The 24442-nt window shown below is 29.9% G+C and overlaps 1 protein-coding gene across 1 annotated transcript; it reads left to right on the forward strand.

Annotated features, from left to right (window-relative positions):
* Positions 1–8059: 8059 nt before the first annotated feature.
* LOC107438668 (uncharacterized) lies at positions 8060–23132 on the forward strand. Its single transcript, XM_043049735.3, has 6 exons — positions 8060–8248; positions 9333–9388; positions 11798–11899; positions 16245–16292; positions 18212–18265; positions 22959–23132. Exons 1-6 carry the CDS (start codon positions 8146–8148, stop codon positions 23007–23009), a joined length of 414 nt encoding a protein of 137 aa, XP_042905669.1. The 5' UTR covers positions 8060–8145; the 3' UTR covers positions 23010–23132.
* The last annotated feature ends 1310 nt before the right edge of the window (positions 23133–24442 follow it).

Here is a 24442-nt window from a genome sequence, read left to right on the forward strand (position 1 = left end):
GAGCATAATTCATTTAGTAACGAGTTTTTAAAATAACTATTTAAAATTAAAGGCATATTGTAATAACAAATTTAGTGAATTCATAACCGTAATTTAATATTTTTGCTTAACAAACAGGCCTGATGTATTAAACACAATTAGAGCACAATTAAACACAATTAGTAAATAGTATGAAAGATCTCATAAGGTTCTATTTACATCTATTAAAGAGCATAATTCATTTAGTAACGAGTTTTTAAAATAACTATTTAAAATTAAAGGCATATTTTAATAACAAATTTAGTGAATTCATAACCGTAATTTAATATTTTTGCTTAACAAACAGGCCTGATATATTAAACACAATTAGAGCATGCATCACATTCTGCATGATGCTGATCGTTAAGATCTAAATCATTCAACGAATCTCTTTAACTGTAATTTATAAGAGAATATTAATGTAATTTGCATCAAAAAATAATAATTGTAATAGGGTTAATAAGTTTAAACATCGATTCAAATAAGCTTGTTTAAAAATATAGCGTAATTAAATAATACCATACGTTATAATAAAGAAGCAATTATTTAAGTGTAAAATCTTAATTTAGGAAACAATCTAACTCAAAAACGTTATAAAAACACAGAAAAATGAGAAAAATAAATATTACAGGTAAATACCTTTAAATTTCGGATGCAAAACTATTTTACTGAAAAACAATCACTTTATGATTAAACTTTTATAATTTTATGACGATGACAACCAAAAAACAAGGAAATTAATATATATATATATATATTGAAGCAATTTGCACTAAACTGGGAATCTGGGAAAACTCTTTAATTTAATTTCTTCTTTCTATTAAAAGAAATTATTTTATTTTAATAAAAATTTCAATTGAAAAAAAATTTTATTTCTAAAATTTAGATTTTGAAGTTTGAGCTTTGAGCTATAAAGTTGTTATGGAAATTAGGCTCATCTTATTTGAAATTTCGTATTTAACTTTCCATATTTTAAAACAGTATTTTGTTTTGAAACAAAATCAAAAAAAAATTTTAAAAATAACTTTTTCGTGGATTATAAGTAGGACCGTACAAATTAACAAATTATCTAAAACTATTTTAAACTGAGATCTTAAAAATATCTCTAAAAAATTAATGATGCCTGATTATCGCTGTTAGAGTCTATACTTATACGTTTCTGGTTTTTTTCACCATCCTTGGCGTTTAATAAAATCAGTCAAAGCATAGATTCCATAGAAGGCATAGAACTTTTAGAAAACTTCTTAGAACCTCGAATTGAGTCATTCATGCTTTCAGAATCCTTATTATTTATTCTTCGTAAAAAATCAAAAAAGCACAGATTCTTAATGGTGATTATAATCACTATTTTGTGATAGATGGCAGTACCAAACATTAAACATGGATTCTGGTGAAAACTTTTTATTTTATTTTTATTTTAAAATAAGTTGTTTTATTTTAATAATAAAAATTTCAACTGAAAAAGTTTATGATTTCTAAAATTTAGAATTTGAAGTTTGAACTTTGAGTAATAAAAAAGGAAAATATGCTCATCTTATATCGAAATTTCACATTTAACTTTCCATATTTAAAAATACAATAAAAAATAAAATTTATTTTTAAAAATAACTTTTAGGCGGGATTATAAGCAAGACCATAGATAACGATAGATTTTGGGGGGGGGGACAAAATGCAAAATTTCGTTACTATAATTTCGCTTTAAACTCAACTAAGGGTCAAATTAAAAAATTTCTAAGAATTTTAATTTTCTCATGTTTTATAATTAAAAAGTATTTTTTATTATTCAGTTTTAACTATTTAGTACTATAGATATTGAAATATATTTGGTTTGAAACTCCTGAGATTTTCCCTTATTATCATATTGTGCTTTTTATCATATTGTAGCTGCGTCAATAATGCAGATTCACTGTTTCTAAGGTTTCATGTCAGAAATTTAATTTTAACCATTACATTTTACATAAACATACAAACTCTAAAATCAAATGCTGTAATTTTCTGTTGTAAAGAATGTGCTATATTTCTTTTTTCTGGGTCAAATTTTATTTATTTTAGCAATTTGTTCTAGCGTACTTACTAGCCCATTGTGCAGCTCTAGTGCGACGTAAATGAAGTACCTACCTATCCACCGCAAAAATAAAATGCAGAATACAGTTTTAACTGCGTTTTAACGCACTGAAACAGCGTCCGTGAGCGTCGAAGGCAATTTTTTACTAGAGAGAAATAAAGTTGATTTTATTGTTAGTCAACTTTCCCGTTATTTAGTAACTGCATTCAGGGAAATGTTAGTTTTCCTTATATTTTATTTATAATTTTAGTACCATAAATTATAAGAGAAAAAAGTATATAATCAAAAAATTTCTAAACAAGAGTGAGGAGAAATAAATAAGGAAAAAGTTATTTATTGAATTCAGCTACGTTAAATAATTCGCTTATTGAGTATTGAAAAGAAATACATTGCGTTCTATAAATCATTTGTTCACATCATGTTATATTATAGCATTTATAAGCTGTACAAATGAAAAAAGAAATTTTCAAAAAAATCTCATTTTATTCAGTAACTTTTAATTCTTTTAATCTTTGTTTCCATACGAGGAAAAAAATGAATTTAATTATTTACATTATTTCAGTTACACGTTTTTTTCTCCAAGATAATTGAACAAAGGAATTATATATTTTTATTTAAGTTTGATGTTAATGATTTGCTCGAAATGCGAAATTATGTTTACAGTTTAATAGGGCTGTCATTCCCAACTAATTGCAATTGTTACTGAAATAGAAGACGCAATAGCGTGATTAATGATTCCAGTTCATCCCTGGATTTACTGGAAGCTATAGGACATAAGCATAAAGAAGTGGGCTCTAGCGCATAATGGATGAATGAAGAGCACTCTTTTTTTTTATCTATAGTGTTTCCTCAAATGTGTTATTCTGCTTTAAGTTGTTCAAATTCGTTTATTATAAGATTTCTTTAAAACTAGGTAATGATTCAAAACTAAAATGAATGTTGAAAAATGCAGTTCTTATATTTGTAAATAATAGATATAAATAATTAAGAACCCATAATATATTTTTGTAGCTAATGAGTTAATAAATTTAAAAAAAAATTAATCTAATTTAAAAATACGAAACTTGTGGTTTAAAGTCATACTGTTTGTAAACTGTTTGTTTGGTAAATTTAATCTATTTTATCGTCTTAAAAGTATTGCTAATAAATTTAAATGTCATTTAATGTAAACTCCATTTTTTAATATATATATATATATATATATATATATATATATATATATATATATATATATATATATATATATATATATATATATATATATATATATATATATATATATATATATATATATATATATATATATATATATATATATATATATATATATATATATATATATATATATATATATATATATATATATATATATATATATATATATATATATATATATATATATATATATATATATATATATATATATATATATATATATATACACTCTATAACAAAAAAATCGACGCACCAAGAAGCAATCATCCGATTGCTTTGAAATTTCGTATGCATGAATGTTTTGAACAGATATGCAAATGTTTAAAATTTGGTGTCCAATGTACGAATAGTTTGATCTCTGGCGCATCGGAACTGCACATCCAGGAGAAGTAATAAGGAGCAGTTCCTCAACGGTTGTTAAAACTTTCGGTTTGTTTGCGATTCAGATTACCTTTCAACAACTTAAAAAATGCCTCGCTGCAGGATTCGCTCTCATTATGAGCAACTTTCAGAGTTTGACAGAGGTCGTATCATTGGATTGAAAGAGGCCGTTAGGACAAATCGGAGAATCGCTCGTCATTTAAGTCGAAGCGATGCGGCGATTCGAAGATGCTGGCGAGGATGGGTGGAAAATGGCAGAGTTCAGCGTCAGGATGGTAGCGGTTGACCTAGGGCTACAACAGAGCGTGAGTACAGAGTGATTGTCCGAGCAGCTGTCACAGCGCCTTCTTCATCTCTATCCACCATCAGACGTTCAACCCAAACACCAGTGTCCACCATGACCATTCACAGACGGTTGAGAGAGCGAAATCTACGCTCGCGGCGACCGTTACGCCACCTGCCACTCACGCCTGCACACTGCCGAGCCAGATTACAGTGGTGCATGGCTCGATCAGGCTACAATGATGCATGAGGAATGATGAACAGAGACACCGACAGGGGACGTATAGTCTTTAGCGAATCCCGCATCCAACTGTGTTCTGACGATCATTGAAGACGTGTTTGGAGACGCACAGGGCAATGGGGGGATCCTGCCTTCACTATTGCACGCCACACCGGCCCTCAACAAGGCATTATGGTCTGGGGATGCCATTTCCATTGACAGCCGAACCCCTTTGGTCGTCATTAGAGGTACACTTACTGCACAGCGGTACGTCGACGTCATTCTAAGACCTGTTTTGCTACCGTTCCTTTCGCAGCTCCCTGGGCTGGTTTTTCAGCAGGACAATGCCAGACCACAATGCCAGGTTATGTTGACCACAAAAACCTATTCTATGCTAATTTTGTTCATGAAAAGTTTTTCTGAGAATTAATTTACTTAAGCATAATTTTATTCAAATACTATCCTTATTTGTAGTAGGGATATACCAGCTTTTACTATTACTTGACATTGGCTATATACGTTGCTGTTTTTCTTCTTTTTTTTAGAAAGTTACATTAACCACCTATCTGAAGAAATCACGGTAAGCTCTAAAAAACACCGAGAAATTTTTTTTTAAATAAATTTAATAAAAAATGAGTGCGTCAGAAATTCGTATCATTTAGAAGGATGAGTTATTTTTTCGTAAACTACGGTATCGCAAACGGAGCGAAAACATTAATAGAGTATGACCCTAGTGTTTGTTTTGACAAGGAAGAATCTCCAAAACATAACACTGAGCAAAATATGATTTTAAAAAAAAGCTGCTGGTGTGTATGTAGTGGTGTAGTGCATTTGCGATAAACTATAATAATATTAAACCTGGTTTATCGAATACTCTGGAAATAAACTACAGCAAACTAGACAAAATGATATAGAATAGATAAAGATAAATAGCCTATATTTGTCCGCAGATTGACATTTATCTTATTGCATCACAACGTTAGACCGCACACTTCACACGTAACTAAAGCAAAACAATAAGAATTTGAACTTCATCATCCTTTGTACACACCAGACCTAGATCCCACTGACTACCACTTTTTCCTCAATTTAGTAAGCATTTTAGCAAGAAAATAATTCTATTAAAAAAAATACCTACTACGGAACTAGCTTTTAGCAAATTTGTAAATGTACTTAGGTACAGTTATATTTTCAACAAATTTCTTCTCATTCTGATAAGTAAATAAAATTTTGAACTTCTGAAGTTTGAGATATAAGTATTTTACCCATCTAATTAAACATTGTTTGAGAAATGCTGAAGCAACATTGTCTTACATCCCAGTAAACATTGCTGTACATTACGGTAAATATTAAATTACGCAACGATCAACGAAGCAACATCAGAGTCTAAACTAAAAATGCTAATTCAGCTTATTAAAACATTTTTATCCACAATAAAACACGTTACATCATTACGGATTAATCAGTTGTCAGTACTGAAGTACAAACGTCAACAAAATGTTAAAAAATCAAATACTTCAATAAAAAATCTTTTAATCTATAGACTTTTTTTTTTGTCTTCCCCTTTTCATTCAAGTTATGTCACATGCATGATATTTTTTAGAAAAATTAGCCATATAATTCTACAAAGGATATCAATACTGAAGGAGCTCTAGTTATATTCCTCTGTATTTGCCATTTATTATTTCAAGTATTGTTGAGATATGCTTCTCAATCAGTTTCAAACCCAACTTAAAAATATCAGTATAAAGCTATAATTTTTTAAAATTTAAAACTCAATCAGGAAAAATTATTTTAATACCTATTGATTTTATTATCCAATTGCGTTTTTGCATTAATGGTTTTTATGCACAGGAAAAGGACAAAAACCGTCCTGAATGCCTTGTTTCAAAATGATTTTTAAAGTAGGAAGGCTGAGTAAATGAATAAACTATTCATTTATTAAAAAAAATTCCCCATTATTTGTTTACATAGAAAAAAGGAAAACAGTATAACTATTTGTGCAACTTAGAACATAACTTTTCATTATTTTGCACAGTTAGCTTTTGTTTAGCTTTATTTAGGAATAGCTAATAAAGGAATCCTTAGTTTTTTTTTCTGAAATCATATTTGCTATTCGAGTGAACAATAATCTAAACTTGTGCCGTAACTGTTTAAGAACATTGAAAAATCAATTAAAACAGCATCATATCGAAAAATGTTTTCTAAAAAGAATATTCTATCAGCTTTTACTTTTCTAAATATTTATGAATGATTGGAAAAGAGAAAGTAGCGAGGGGGGGATATCTGTTGTCATGTTGAACATGATAAACTTGAAAATCACTTAAGTTATTTAACTTACTTTCCAATAAAAAAAGACAATCAATTTTGAAAATCTCCAGGGAATAAAATCAAAATGACATCCGTAAAATTTATCAAGAGGAAGGCTCATTTTTTTGCAATTTAAGTAATGCTAAAAAAAATTTTACACACTAACAATAACAAAAAGAAAACATTGTTCCTTTTCATAACCAACAAATATCCCCTCAGAAAAGGTAATACACTTACTTCAAATGTGTCCAATTAATAGATCAAAAAAATAGGTCAAAAGTCATAAGGATCAGTTTTTTGCCTGTAAAGAACAAAAATTTTATGAGCTAGGAATTGTGCTACTGCCAGCATGATGACAAAGAGTATTGGACCAGAATGAACAATATATAATTCAATAACATATTTATTCGCTGTAAGAAATTTATTTCATTTATTCACTGTTACTTTCTGAATTTCATTTATTCACTGCTCATTGCTACTCTCCGAACATCCCAATATATGTAACACAAATAGAAATTAAAAATGACAGGCATAGCTTATTAAAATATAGTTAAAACAAATTCATAATTGAAAATTCTGTGAATGGGCTTCATTATTTTTTGTTAATCTTAATCGAACATCAGCAATTTATATATTAATGCCTTATATTGGAAGATTACTAATTTTATTTATGCATATGTAATCACATGCTTTAAGTTTTTGAAAAATGCTAGTTGTAAATGGTCAAGGAAACGTATAGTTTTGTCATTCATGGTTTTATAACCAAACTTTTTGTAAACGGTTTCAAAACCATGAAGAAAAAATTTTCTTTACCGTAAACTTTATGGTTAATCGGATGGACAGACAGCTACCAGTTATTTTACCATAATTTCAGAATGAAAATTTAAACAGCGTTCATGGTGTTTGGGAGGAAAACGAATAAGGAGCGGAGATTAATATTTAGTGATACTTAACTTAATTTTTAAAGTGTTCTAGACTTACTTTTTAAAGTGTTCTACTTAATTTTTAAAGTGTTCTAGAATCAGAGTGCATTAAAAAACGATGTTACTTCAATAATCTGAATGTTTTGATCATTCGGTGTATGTGCATCCGGTACCAACTGCTTCAATTATTTAGATTCCACTGTAAAACAACCTAAAATAAATTAATAAAGATGAAGAGTTTTTTTTTTCAGTTTAGTTCATGAGCCTATTATCTATAATTTTAGCGTGATAAGTTTGGGGAAAAATATCCGATCTAAGACTAACAAAAGGAAGAAAGAGAGATAAATAAGGAAAATTCTATTTAAAAATATATCACGTTATCGAAATAAATTGTTTACTAAACATCGAAAACAAATTAATAGTGCTGCATGAATCAATTCTTTACATTGTATTACATTGCAACAATTAAAAAAAGCTGTGCAAATGAAAAAAAGGACACAAGTCTTTTTTTCCATGATAGAAAAATGGGGACCATTTATTTACGCTATTTCAGTTAACCTTATTATGTGTTAAGATAATTGAACAAAAGAAATATTACCTTCATCTTAATTTCAAGCAGTATGATTGCAACGCACGAAATACATAATTGCGTTTACTATTTAATAGGGCTGTCATTTCAACGGATACCTTATCTCACTGATACAGAAATCAAAGAATAAAACTCCTGCAAAATGTTTTCTGTCATGGGAATATTAATAATTTTTCCTTGTTTTGCGTTTGGGTTAACGCAAGAACATCTTAAACCATGTTGGATTTGGGCCATATGTGAAGCAGGTACATTATTTGCTTATACTTTACATTACGTTCAACCAAAAAAAAAACTATTATTCCTTTGATGAAATTGTCAACACTTGAGAATTATCCCCAATCATAGTTAAATGTGTTGCATTGAATGTTGTCTAAAAAAATATGAAATTACACAGCATTCTGAAAAAGATTCTGAATTTTAATCAGAAACTTAAAAATACCTAGAAAATTAAATCTCGTAATATTTCCCTCTCAAAAGTAAAAACGCTATTAACACCACAACGATTTTAATTTTTTTTAAATTGATATAAATTGTGTAAAATTAAATAAATATTGGTTGAGAAAAGCATCATATAAGTTTGAATAAAAATCAGTATTTATTTTGTTGTCAAATTCAAAGAGTAAATTCTTAGCAAAGTAATTTTTTCTTCTTACTTTAATTTGACATTTTCTTAAAGTGTGTTGTGATTTTTTCCCCTGATTCGACGTAAAATAATTAAATTTTTTTTATCTGTTTAAATTGGTTTCCAAGTGCAGATCTTGTTGTATCTTAGATTGCTTTATGTTTTTACTTTTGCGCAAGTTCAGGGTCTGATATTCGTGATTTAGAAAAAGGGTCTTATCCCGATCTGAAATTATTTCCAGTTCTTGGAAATTTGTTCGTCATTATGAGTTTAAGTCAAGAATACAGTACAATTGTAGCATCATACTGTGCAGTAAGAGGTCAATTCACCACAGTTATAAAGATGATTGCTAAAGGTGACAACCAAGTGCATGTTACTTGAAAAGATTTTGATTAACCTATTATTACTTTTAATTAATTAAAATTATTATTATTTTTTTTGCCCTATCCTTTATTATATTGTTACAACTCTTTTTCTTGGGGCATCAAATTGAGGATTTTGCCTAGAACTCCCACACACCTCCTGCATGCCACTGAATAGACTATACTTTTATAATTTTTGATACAATTTTTCGAAAGTTGCGAAATTACGTAAAATTTTAAACGATCATCATGTGTAATGTGTTTACAAAGTAATTTATATACTCTCTTATGGGAAATATTTGTCGAATAAAAAAAACATTTTAAATTTTAAAAACTTTTTTATAGATGTTGAATTCCGAAAAGAATTACTCAGCTGCTATGTCCCTGCATTCACAGAAAAAGTAAGTTCCTTAATTATTTCATTCATTTAAATTTAGGCTTAAAGCAATTCAAATAAAAGACTCACAAGCAATATAATTCCGTTCGTTTAATCATCAATTTACCCTATAAATGACCAAATTCTCTCATTTTTTATGCTGTTCTGTTCATAAGTATTAAATGACATGAAATCAATATAAATATAATTTTTAATTTTGTTTAAAAAGGTTCAAAATATCCATGAAATGTATGCAGAGTACAGAAGTTACAGTATTAATCAATCATTACAGAAGTTACAAATTTGAGATGGAAATAAGTATAGGGCTCATCATAATGTTTGCTACATTATGCATAGCAGCTCAAAGCCGTAAACTTCATCGTAAGCCACAAATCTCCCTCCCTATTATGAACTGCCTGCTGGTGCAAGTTTGAGCCAGTACTTTAACTTATCCAAATTAGCAAAATTTTGTGTTAAACTTGCGTTTTCTTGACAAGCTCGACGTGTCTGTCTCTAGAGCATTAAAGGAGGATACAGCATCCATCTTCAAGTCCATTTGCATATATTTTTGGACCATAAGATCAGTGTGCTTTAATGTGGACTGAGTTTGTCCCATTTAGATCAAACTTGATATTTTATTGGATATATTCACTTAAACTAGATGAAGTATTACAATTTCAGTTCTGAACAAATTTTTCTTGTTGGAATTGAATTAATATCTATAACCTAAGCAGAGATATACATTTAGGGTATTTTCGTCGCATTTATGGTAACCAGCCATTAGATGCGATAATCACGGTTCCTGAATGAGACAGTGCATTTTCACAACGTTTTCAGTTACTTGCATTTGTGTCTGTAACAGTAAAATCTTGCAATCAAATTTCGAAAACTCTCCAGCTAACTTGAGTGCTCTTTGAGTCCTAACTTGAGAGAAAACAATGCAAATTCAAATTGCTTCAGGATGAATGCATGCAGCATTTATCGTCAGTTTATCACAAAATTGAGTTTATCGTCAATCAAGATTACGATCATTTTAAATATGTCTGGAATACTTAAAATAGATCTGGAGCTCTTGTTTGGATGACTATTCAAGTTTCCCTTGTTTTTTGAATGCTGCATACAAAAAATATCACGATATTATCGTTTATAGGCATTTATTGAAAATCAAAACAATGACAACTTTAGAATTAGAACTTTATAACTCCGTGTTGAGTGCGAATAAAAATTTCGATCATTTTCTTATAGATAAAAACGAAATTTATTGTTATTTTATCACAAAATTGAGTTAATCGTCTGTCAAAATTCCGAACATTTTAAGATTAGCTAGAGTACTCTGCTCTGGGGGACTTTGAATGTTCCCTTTGATGTTTTGAGTGCTAAGCGCGGAATTTATCACTATATTATTGTCGATATGAATTAACCATCAACCACACATTCGACCACCATAGAATTATGACTTGAAAATGTTAACTGAAACTGTGTGTTGGATGATATTACAAGTTTTAATCGTTTTCTTATCGGGAAAAACAGAACTTTTTCGACATATTATCTGGAATTAAAATATATAGTCAAGTGAAATTCCGACCCATTTTTTAACTTTCTTATTCATGACTCTATCATGAATTAAAATTGCAACTGCTCTTCTATGCTTGACAAAATGTAAATTTCAAATCTAAAGTTGTCAACTTTCAACAAAAGTTCTATACCTGAAGATAATAAGAATTCATGTTTTTCCTATGTAAACGAAATGTATCGTCAAATGGAAGTTTTCGTCAATAACTGGACAATTCTAACAGCCTTCTGACTATTGCATTCCATTTTCAGTTGTTGCTCTGCTCATAGTGACAGTCCAACTAACAATTGTTTCTGAATGCCATGAGAAAAACTTATTTCCAATGAAAATTTCAACATTTTTCCAACTTAAATTTCAACTACATTTCTGGAACTGATATCAAAACAAGTTTTAATTTCGTTCTAAATAGTTTATAAGTACATTATAAGTACATTCTGATATCACAACTTATAATGGTGGACAGTAATTACAGAGAAACTGACGGGCAGCATTTCTCTGAAAATATGAATTGCTAAAAATGTGTTAGATATGTTTAATAACCTTGATATATAACTACGAATATGTTATCAATATACACTCACCGTGCTTTGTATTTATATTAAAAATTCACACTGAATATCTAAATCTAATAGAAAAATGTAAAGAACAGAGATTGACATTTAACACAAACAAACTGAGATTTCAATCATAATATTTCAGATATATAATAAACTTATTATGTTTAAAATGTGCAACTGGATGGCTTTAGCACTTAAACATAATTGTCATGCGAAAAATTAATTAAGTAAATACAAAGAACACAAATGTTACACTTTCAGGAAAACATTTTATTAACCGTAACCTCATCAAATTTATTTTCAGGACTTCAGTCAGGTTGCCCGAACAATTGTTACATATAAAATTCAATCTACAAATGCGACTGGTTTCTTTAAAGAATTTTGCGACTTAGGCCAAGAACTTCGGGTAAGTAGAATTATAAGCAAAATGTTAAAACATATATATATATATATATATATATATATATATATATATATATATATATATATATATATATATATATATATATATATATATATATATATATATATATATATATATATATATATATATATATATATATATATATATATATATATATATATATATATATATATATATATATATATATATATATATATATATATATATATATATATATATATATATATATATATATATATATATATATACAGTCTTAAAAATAACGTGAAAAGAGAAATGAATGATGCTCGTTGACTGGCGGCATGACTTCAAACAAGCACGTACAAGTTCGTACTAGGGTGATCTAAACACCAGAGTTACACACCTAGTTAATAGAAAATTAGTAAGTTTTATATAGACGCATCATAGCATGCAAATTTCTGATTTTCACAGTACAAAGGATTGCAATTTGGAAAATCTAATCCCGACAGCTTTCAAAAGATCGGTGATTATAATTTTATGTTTTGCTTTTCTCGCTATAACTTAAAAATTTTTCACTGAATGGAATGCATCTCATTTGGTGCCATTGCTATATAAAGCTTCTTAATTCTCACTGGGACGGAGTGTACACCCATGGTACATCCTACTGAGTATCCGGAAATCTTTTTCTCGATTTATGCGGACAGCTAACAAACCTCTATTCCTGCACATCATATGCTGTTTCAATTTTGAGTACATCAGGTTATCAATTTCGACAACAACCATTTTGACGCATTTTTGGTAAATTTTGTGAAACTGTTTTTTTACACTGCAAAATATAAAATATTGCGATCGGGTGAATTACACTGGAAGTGCAGCGGCTTATCGACCTACCAGGGTACAATGGCACTTCCATTCATAGGTTAATTTGCCACCTTAAGGATATAACTTTCACTTCCTAAATATTTGCCATAACAATATTAAGAGACAGTGTACTTAAATAAGGAATTTAATGCAAAACAATCTAGTACTCAGTCAAAATTGTTCGGATTCTTAAGTAAGATTTAAAAGTTGATAGCAGCAATGAACTTATTTATTTATTTATTTTTTTCATTTTTAATTTCACTTGTTAAATATTCTCGAAAAAGTTATAGAATATAAAATTTAAGCAGGCCTCATTTTCAAAGATTTTATATCCGATTCTAATTTTCACGGGTTTTAAGAAAAATATTTATAATAATATAGTTTTTTTGCTCTTTTTGCTCTATATTTAAAAAATTTATGTATGCTCCTTTTATGCTATCTAGTCGTAACAACTAGTGAAGCATTTTTTGGCAAATATGAGTCAGCCAAGCTACTTTATTTTCTAAAATAATTAAATTGTGTAAACTGAACTTACCAGATTTTAAAAGTAAACGAAACAGATTCAAAAGTATCATTGTATTTCATTGATTTTATATTTGAATCATTTTAATATTCTAATCAAAGCAGCTAATTTTATATTATATTTTATTACCACCGTTGAGCAGCTGATCCTATTATGAGTTAACTATCAATGCTCAACTCCGTATCCTTGCAATTTCGAACCCAACACAGAAGACAAGACAACGTCTGGATCAAGCACTGGAAGAAACTAGCCTTCGTGAAGGACTTTTTGATGGAACAGTAGCATATAAATTCCGATCCTGGTGAGGTGCTAGTATCAAGTCAGTAGGGCGTAGGGCCGCCACGCGCCTGAATCTCAGCGTCTTTCCCCCACCACAGGTTCCGTATTTATTCCGCCAGGACGAGTCCACCTGCCGTTCAAGGGGTGTCCGGTCATTAATGGCTAGATAGTGTATATAAATGCCGATTCGTGAGCTAGAATTTGTACCAGGATTGGCATTTATATACTTCTTGGAACTAACAAACACTTTTGCTACATAAGGAGGAAAACTACCGAAACCCTTCACGGTTACCCAGACGTAAAGGAAACTCAATGCTAGTCCAGTTCGTCGAGTATATCGAATCCAGTTTGAGTCACTCTCTGAGGATTTGATAGCGCAAATCCACCAAATTGCGAGGATGCATAATTTCGGCGTTTTATCCGTTGTTCCAACATGACCCGCAAATTTTCAATGGGGTACAAGTCAGGTGATTTTGAAGGCCATTCGAGATATAATTGAATGTCTGAGTGTTCACAAAACTAGTCACATTTTCTTCCAGTCCGATGTACTTTGCTGTTGTCATTTTAAAAAATAGGGGTATCGACAGCAAACTCTTCATGAAGATGTTGACTGAAAGGCAACACCTGATCATCCAGAATGTTCAAATAAACCTGTTGGCTCATGTTAGTGGGAACCTCAGTGAGGGGGCCCATTTCATAGTAAGAAAAACACCCCCAAAACATGACACACCCACCTCCGACTTTAACCTGACCTTGCATACAGTCAGTATAAAATGTTTCATCTGGTCGTCGGTGCATTCGACGACGTGCGCCATTTGAATAAAAGCAAAAACATGATTTTTCAGATCATATTACATTCCGCCTGTCCACGTTTGGTGATTTCTAGCCCTTTGAAGTCGCACAACGTTATGTGCCTGTGTGAGGAATGAGAATGGCCTCTTACGAGATGTTCGACTCTAAATGTTCATTGCAGCACCCGTCGCAGTGTTCTCTCACTAAGGGTTGGAATGAGCCTTTATTTGAAGTGAACTGGAGCAATTTCTGTCGGTTTTGGATACGATTTTGATTGACAAATCGTGAAACACGTCTTCGGTCCCTTTCATGCAGGATCTTTTTCCGACCACAATTCTGACGTCGTCTTTCGTGACCACGTGTATTACACCACTGCTTGTAGACACGTTAAAAAGTCCGCATTGAAACACCAGCAAATTCAGCAACTTCATTTACCGTAGACCTTGGGCACGGCTAAACACAATTGCTCCTTTTTGCCACACTCACTGTCACATCCTTACACTTACCAATATTTACACAAGATTTCTGCTTAAAACAAAAATATCTCACTGATGGCTTCTTACCTTTGATCACACTGATTCAGTGCGCATGCAGTTCAGCACGTCACTTGGCCACTGAGTCATCTAACGAAACCTACCGATTAGTCGGTGTTTGATCACTAGGGGGACTAATTTTTTGTCAGGTGAGCTTACTGTGACAATGCAGTGGTACAAGGACGAGATACTTGCAGCCTATGTGAGACTTTTCCATGGGGCATATGAATCAAATTTCATATTTATGGATTATAACGCCCATAAACAGAAGGCTGAGTTAGCGGACGAATACCTCCAATCGGTGAATGCTCAACTATTAGAGTCCCCTGTAATGTCTCCTGACCTTAATCACATCAAACACTTATGGGACACCCTTGGACGCTCAATTGCTGTTCGAAAACCATCTCCAACAACCATAGATGAGTTCGAGGGTGCTTGATGCAATAGTGAATGATGTTGCAGCAAGGATTGATAAAAACTCTGTTAAACATTACGAAACGCAGATGCGAAAGTTATGTAGCTGTTGAAGATGATTGTACATCCTATTAGACATGTTTTTCTCTGACCGAAAGGGTGTTGGTCAGTTTTTGGGGTAGACAAGTGACCAGTTTTCCTTTTTAGGGTGCAAGTTGTGCCCCTTTTCGTTTTCCCATATATTAGTCTAATATATGATGATATCTGACGAAGTTTGAATTTATTTGCTTTGGTAATTTTTTTTATTGCAAAAAAACAATTGACCCTTTACTTGTTCTCACCAGTGTATGCACATTAAAAGAAAAAAATGAACAAAGTTTATGCGTCTTGCAAATTGATTCTGATTTTTGGGCACGTGGACATATAGATCTCATCATATTAAGGATTTTCTGGAATGTGAAATTATTGAACGTACAGATATGCCATTCGGGTCACTGTACCTAAATCTGATAGCAAACGTTTGGGACTTCCCTTGACAGACAAGCTGCTGCCATGAGTCCTATTACACTGTCCTTACTGTTATAGCTGAAACAAGAGTTAAATCATGTTGATCTTGGAAAAAGCACATCTAGGAAAGTCCGAGTAGGAAATTCTAAAGCCTAGAAGCTAAAAGAGAGTATGCATTCCTTTCTGGAACGTATTTTTTAAATATATTGTAGACAATTTTTCCTATAAAATTGTGAAATATTATTTTTATGTGAAACAACACATCTGCCAAGTTTTTGATTTAGTTTTAAATTATGGTTGTGTAGGTTGTTTCTACTATTACAGAGCAGCTGTTAATGCTCAACACATATTTGTTGTTACATATTATAAGCTATTTGATCCGAAGTTAATATGTTTTGCTTTTGTACACGATTTAACATTGTTTAGCATATCATGATGAAAAGATTTTTATTTTTAGGAAACTGTTTCAATTGAATGTGTAAGAAGTACACTCGATTATTATGCAGTAAGGCATACATTTTTACTTTTTCCCTCTAACATAATAATCAGTTAATAATCTGTTTAATCAACTTGATGTACTCTACTTGATGAATAAATGTTAAAAAGTTAATAGTTAAATAATGAAAAGTTAATAGTTAAATATTCTAACTATAAAATTTTCCGAGATGCTATGGTTTAGCACAATTTTGAATAGATTAAAATAATAGTGAAATGTATGGGTTCATTAAAAGAATATTTTAAACATATTCTGAAAAGTATTTTAAACATATTAAGTATTGTAAAAAGTATGAAGGTCGAAAAATTATCTAAACCATGAAAAATGTAGGGAGTAATATTGTATATACCTTTATATAATTTATATAAAGTTAACTTAGTTTTACTTTATGTAAATTATATATAAAGTAATTATATATAAAGTAATTATATATAAAGTAATTATATATAAAGTAATTATATATAAAGTAATTATATATAAAGTAATTATATATAAAGTATAAATTATATAAAAAGTATAGCAACTTAAAGTTTATGTTCAATTCTAAAGTACTCGTGCTATTTTTTAACAGTTTTTAAAAACATTAAGTAGTGTTGCCACGAAGCTAAAACAATAACATATAAAAATGTAAAATTCTAATTAGAAAACTTTTTATGCAATTTAAATATAATTATGGATTACCTTCTGAAAACTTAAACTCGATACATTTAAGTATTTATTTCTAAACAATGAACATAATAAAATAATTATATAGGTAATGCTCTTAATAAAAATTTTAAAATCTTTATTTAAAATTATCCAAACACATTCATTAAAAGCGATGAAAGCGGTTTCAAAAGGAGTAAATTCAGGTAGAAAAAATTTTGCAAACGCTTATGAGTTTCAAGACTATTCAAAGATTTTATAATTAAGTATTAAAATCCATGATTTCGAAACTTTCTATGCAGTATTTAATGAAAGTAGAATCAGGTAAATAAAATTATACAAACACCTATAAATTTTAAGTTTGTATTAGGGGGACCTGAAACGAAATTTAACATCAAGACGAAATTTAAACATCAAGAATGATAAAGCGAAAATGCCAAATGAACATCTTATGTAAATGTTAGGAATTAACAGATTTCCCCAATTGGAAGCTTCTGCACAAAATAAAAAGGCAAGGAGTGGTCCTCTTTTCTTACTGTCGATGTAAAACAAACTGAAAAGTTTTTTTTCTTTTTTTTATAACCAACAGCTGACTGATTTTTAGTTTAAGGCTACCAATATTCAACTCCATAACCTTCTAATTTTGAACCCAATCCAGAGGACAAGGGAACTCCTGGATCGAGTATTGGGAGTAATTTGCCTTCGTGGAGGACTTTTTGATGGAGCTAACCCGCATTTGCGTTACATGGAGAGGAAGACCATGAGAATCTCCCGCGGTTAGCCTGACGGCAAGGGGACTCTAACCCATGATCCGTCTACCACTGAGGATATTTCACGTCAGCACTGTGGGCGGTGCAAGCCGGATGCGGAATTCGTATCGACTGGGATTCGAGCCAGGTTCGCCGCATTGGAAGGCGAGGGCTCTGTCCCCTAAGCCATCGCCGCTCCAAATAAAATAATAAAAAATATATATATACTTTTTTTATTATTACTATATTTACTTTTTTTATTGGAGGACTTTTAATTATATCTTTTCGTTAAGTGCAAACTTATTTATCCATGTACTCAAAAATATCAGTTTATTTTTCCCTAACTACATTAAGATTTACTTCAAGATCTCGATGTTAGCAAACTACGATTTTTTAAGCAATTTTTCTTCCATAGCATGCTACAAAATATAATGTCAAATATTTGATGCATTTTAAACTATTTAGCATAACTTCTTTTTAATATCATTCCCTCAACAGCCTGTTTATATTTAATTTTTTATTTCTTTTATTTAGGTAACCTGTGCTAACCCTTTGCAAGCTGACTGTGATCGCTTAAATAAAATAATAGTAATATTTTTTCAGTTTTTGTCTTTTTAAAAGGGATTTTGATTTTCTGTCATAAAGTGATGTGTATTTAAAGGGTGGTATTTTTTAGGCTAAAGTGGAATATATCAATTTATGAGTTTCTACAATATATCGGGAATAATGTATAATTACAATCATTCTATTAAAAAATAGAACTATTTTCTTCAAATATTTTGAAGTGACAGTCAATGTTCAGACAGTGTACGTCTAAAGAACAAACTATAATCTTCAAAGTGTTGTAAATTCTATAGTTGAATGCTGAAAATTAGTTCTATAGCCTACAACTTACAGACAAATATTTAACGCAAAAACAAAAAAAAATTCTCATAAAGGCTTTAGTATGAGAAAAATATTTTTTTTTAATCCCGAGTAAGTAAATGTTCGTTAAGATTCCAATTAAAGATTCACGAAAAATTAAGAAAAATACAAAATAAAGTATAAAAAGGTAGATATAAAGCGAAAAAGGAAAATGAATGATAATATTTTGAAAATGATTTAAAAATATTTTCATAGCTTAGTTGCAAGATTATAAAATATGAAATTGAATCGTAAAATAGAGAGTAGTAGGATATATTTTTAAAGCGCGCACACAATGAAGTTAAGAATCGTGTTTAATTTGTAAAAATAACAAAAGTATACCAGACTTTTTAAAATGATTTGTCTATTATAATAATTATAATTAAAATGAAAGGTTTTTAAATTTCATTCGAAACCAGAAAGTTTTGCCTTGTTATAAAGCGTGTTGCAACAAAAGATATTAGACTTGCCCCAATGTTTATCAAAAACTTAAATTTCAAAATAACGATAGTTATAAGTCTTTTTGTAAACTTCATAGAAGTGAAATATAATAGAGCGTGCACGCCCTGGTGCACATCACGATAATTTTTACTCTCATAATGACTGTAAGGCGAATCGAGAGAAAGTATTTTCAACCTTCCGTTTCCCTTTGTTATTTTAATGGAAGAGACTGAATGCTATAATTGTAAGGCCAAACGTTTTAAAAAAAGATTTATTTTTTTACCGCATTTAGTTGCACGGAATTGTTTTTATTTTTTAAAAAAGGACTTCATACGCTTCTCAGTAAGTTAGTTAGTTATATATATATATATATATATATATATATATATATATATATATATATATATATATATATATATATATATATATATATATATATATATATATATATGTAATGTTAAAACAATTATATATTAAATATAATCCTTAAATAGAGCATTTATCCAACGCGCAAACGTTTAAAAACTTTTCCCACAAGAAAGTAATAATATTGATCTAATTATCTCAAAAAATGTGATGATGTGGCTTTAGCAGCTTGGGAAATTGATCAGTCCCACGCTACTGAGACCCATTAACATTTAAATATATTGTCCAGAAAGATATAAAAACCCTCTTTCCAAGGTCAAATGTGCTATTCTCTACCCATCCACCAGCATGTAAGGTTGTCATTCTGGGGCTCTGGCCCTTACTTTAATAAAATTATATTATGATTCCTGCACTTTCCTGTATCTTTTTCAAGAAACACCGGCCACACTACGAACTTACAATGTTTAGGCTTTCAAAGCGTAACAGATAAGTCGGCAGTGATAGTTTCCTGTCGCGAAAAATTATTATTGAAAACTGAAAATGCTATTTAATTTAACAATGGAATACATCTTTTGATAATCGACTTTCGCTTCTTTGATTCGTAACCTTGGATTAGAAATTCGAATGCGTGGGTGTGGTTAAGAAGAACGAGGACTGTTATTTCTCTCTTTGTTTTGTCTTCTTCTCGCTTTAATCACCGATTAGAACTTTATTTTGATGACTTTGGAATTAAGAAACAGAAAAATTAAACGAATAATGTCTGATTCTGAAGAAAAACAGGTGGAAGCTCCAGCACGCGTTAATATTTCTCCGTGTGAGGATAAAAATTATTTTTCCCAACTGGATCAAGTATTTCAATAAAAAATGTGAAATCCTACATTTGGAAAAAAACTGGAAAATAAATAACATATCTGAATACCTGAAAAAAGACTTATTTACCTTCTACGTAAATGAATGCATAGAAATTGAAGAATAGACCTACTCCCCAGCATCGGTACAGAATGGAGCAGCCAAGGCAGTGGATTCCCCAAAATCAGTACAGAATGCAGCAGCCAAGGTTTGTGAATTCTTTTAATCGCTATAGAGTACCTCAGCATGATTCCCAGCCTCCGCAGCCCAGCAATAACAACAGCTGTCCATCAAATGACTATTTATGTGTGACATCGCGAGTGAACAATAAGAATTTACTAACTATAATGGACACAGGATCCAACATCACTATAATTCCGAAACATTTTATAGGACAATCAAAAAAACATTTGAACTCTACTAGGATTTTAATTTCGCAATTTCAAGGAAATATCAAAGGAAACCTCCAAAAGGTAAGTGTTAAAATAGGAAACATTACAAAAGTAATAACATGCGCCTTTATAGACACCCCTCATTCTGTAACTCAATTTCCTCCTGCTTATTTAATGTATGGAAAATTACCTTGTGATTCTCTTGTAAATCAAAATATTTATCCTCCAGTTGATGAAGCAAGAAAAATAGCTGCTCAAAATACCCAAGAGTTTTTTAAGAAAACCAAAATTCGTTATGACACTCATTTTTTGGAACCTAATTTTAAAGTTAATGATTTAGTAATTTACGAAGAATTCCATTATCCTAACACAAGGAAATTAAGTTCACCATATTCTGGTCCATACAAAATTTTAAAGAAATTATCTGAGGTGTCATTTGAAATTGATAAACCTAATTTTCTCACTAAGAAAGAATCAGAAATAGTACATGTAAACAAATTAAGGAAATTTTATCCAAGTCAACAGTTTCAATTGTATGTAAAAAATTCACAATAGCTTTTCAATGCTCGTATTTTCATATGTTTTTCATTTTTATTTTCTGCCCCTACTTTTGGAGTCCCGTTATTTTTTTTTTAATGCATCTATGTCTGAATTTTTTTATTACATGATGGTTGAGAGTTACTTCGGAAAATTTAGGTAAATTTCCTAAATTTTATTTTGCAAATGAAATATATAGAAATGGTTTTTTGAACCGTGGGACTCCTCACATAGAATGTTTCTTTACTTATGTTTTCTCCTCAATTAAGGATCAAGCATGAGTAAATAAACTTAAAACCCTATTTTTTTCCCGTCTAGTTGGGAATATTTTACCCAACTTAGACTATCAATTGTTATCAATGGATAACGCTTATATTTTTATTATTTTGGAATAAAGCATATCATTTTCTACAAAGATTTATAATGCACTTTGTATGTAAATTTTTATGCTATCGAAGAATTTAATTATCATGTGGAAAAGTAAACATTTTAAATTAGATTACTTATATTATTTGTATTATTTTATTTGTATTGATTTCTTCAAGTGTATGTCATATGTTGTGAATACTTCTACACAATATTTGTGAAAATACATAATTACTAATGAGAAAGTAAGAAAAACTATGTAAATGATAAGTGAATTTTAATGACTTCATGAATAATAATTGTTTTAAGAATGAAAAAATGATGATAAAGACTGCAAATATTCTTTTCCTCTTCTTACATGGACGAATAATTCAATAAGTTTAGCAAACTATACGTCTGAACAATGGATCCAGTTTATTTCAAGAGAAGAACTTTTCACAAGTTGTGAAAGTTTGGTTTGATTTATTTTTATATTAGATATGCCATGGTATATTTTGTTTTAGATATTCTAGAGTTGTTTTGATATTTTTTATTCTTTTCAACAGGAAAAGGAAAAATGTACATAATCATTATTAATTATTATAAAGTTATTAATTATTGTTATTCAAAGTTATGCAGAAATATTTAGTTACTTTTATATAAATGTTATTGTTGTAATACTTTACTTATAAATGTATAATATTGGACAATATACCAAAAAGAACAAATTTTAATTTGAAATCGCGTGAAGGGGAAGTTCTGACCAATAGGCTAGCATATTGATCAGACCTTTCTTCAGAGGGGGGGAATATTATGTAATGTTAAAACAATTATATATTAAATATAATCCTTAAATAGAGCATTTATCCAACGCGCAAACGTTTAAAAACTTTTCCCACAAGAAAGTAATAATATTGATCTAATTATCTCAAAAAATGTGATGATGTGGCTTTAGCAGCTTGGGAAATTGATCAGTCCCACGCTACTGAGACCCATTAACATTTAAATATATTGTCCAGAAAGATATAAAAACCCTCTTTCCAAGGTCAAATGTGCTATTCTCTACCCATCCACCAGCATGTAAGGTTGTCATTCTGGGGCTCTGGCCCTTACTTTAATAAAATTATATTATGATTCCTGCACTTTCCTGTATCTTTTTCAAGAAACACCGGCCACACTACGAACTTACAATGTTTAGGCTTTCAAAGCGTAACATATATATATATATATATATATATATATATATATATATATATATATATATATATATATATATATATATATATATATAAGTTTGAAATAGTACAAACTGATAATAGCTTATAGTTAAATAAGTTACTTTCTATATATTAGGAATGTCGCATTAAACGTGTGTAATTGAGGATTTGTAAATTTTGTGGATTTTGGTCTTTTCTGGATTTAATAATCAGTTACAATTTTTATTTTAGAACTGCTACATGAATACGTTGGATGAATATCATAGAAATGGCTATTGCTAAAGTTTGTCAAGATTGCTACTTGCAGTAATCAAAAACATCTTAAAGATGTATCAGCACTTTTTCTTTTTTCTTCTTTTTTTGTATTAAAACATTGATGGATAAAATAAAAGTCATTTTAATGGTCACTTATTTAGAGTCTTTTTATGACTACTTTTTTTTTAAAAAAATGTCAAACCAGTTGGTTTTATGAATCTCTGAATGAAATTAGTGATAATTTATTGTTGGAGATGTTTTACAAATCTTATTGTGTTGTAAAACTTGACTTGAAACCCACGCGACTGCAAAACGAATCGAGAGAAAGTATTTTCAACCCTCCGTTTCTCTTTGTTATTTTAACGGAAGAAACTCAATGCTAAAATTGTAATGCCAAAAAACTTAAAATAAGGTTGATTTTTCTGCCGCATTTTGTTGCACAATAAAAAAAAATTTAAAAAGGACTTTATACGCTTCCCAGAAAGTTAATTTATCAATTTTAGGAATTACAATGGTTTTGTTTATTTTATAAATGAAATTTTAGAATGTTCTTGTCATACTTTTAATTTTGGTACTAAGATATAGAAATTCGAAGTTTTAGAGACATCGTTGTTTCTTTCATTCTCTGTTTATTTAGGTTACATTTTTTTATTCTCTATTAATCAGTTGAAATTTATGTTCTGGGTTATTCTTAGGTTATAGATAATTATGGTTTAAAAAAATAATTATAACATTTTAATTCTTGATTTTTTTTTTCTACGTTAATGCATGTAAATCTATATTTTGTGTCAGTAAAAAAATTTCGGCAGAGATCATTTTAGGAATTTTTTATTTTTTAATGCAATTGTTACGATATTTGTTTACACTTTGACGAAACAAGGCATCACTTTTTAATACTCTAACGATCCTTGGGATGGTTTCATAGGTGACATATCACGTCGGTTTTCCCAAGTCCCAACTAAAAAAGTTTGAAAGTTTCATACCAATTCCCTAAGACAACTTTGCCATTTTTCCTAAACAACTTTATAAAGTATTTCATCACAAAATTATGGTTAACATAAGCATGATTATTATTTAGCATTTTCACATGTATTATATATGTTACCGGCAAAGTATGAAACGCCGGCATTGTATAGAATGCCTAGGCATTGTATAGAATGCTGGATGATTTTAGGCTAAGTATGAAATGTGAGAAGTATTACATACTTTCCCTAGGCATTGCATAAAATGCCTAGGCATTCTATAGAATGCCAAATGCTATTTAGGCAAAGTATGAAATAAACTTCCTGATGTCCTGTTGGGGTTAGTATGCAAATGATGTGTATGTTACTGTAAATAACTGAAATCAGTGGTTGTTGACTTTCACCGGTGAATGTTGACAATCATATAGTCGCTTTGGTGAGTGTCCGAAATATTTATTACATCTGATTTGATATTAATTTATTCAAATATAACTACCT

Source organism: Parasteatoda tepidariorum, chromosome 8 (assembly GCF_982258835.1).
Source record: "Parasteatoda tepidariorum strain Cologne lab strain chromosome 8, Ptep-v5.0, whole genome shotgun sequence".
NCBI classification, from domain to species: Eukaryota; Metazoa; Arthropoda; class Arachnida; order Araneae; family Theridiidae; genus Parasteatoda; species Parasteatoda tepidariorum.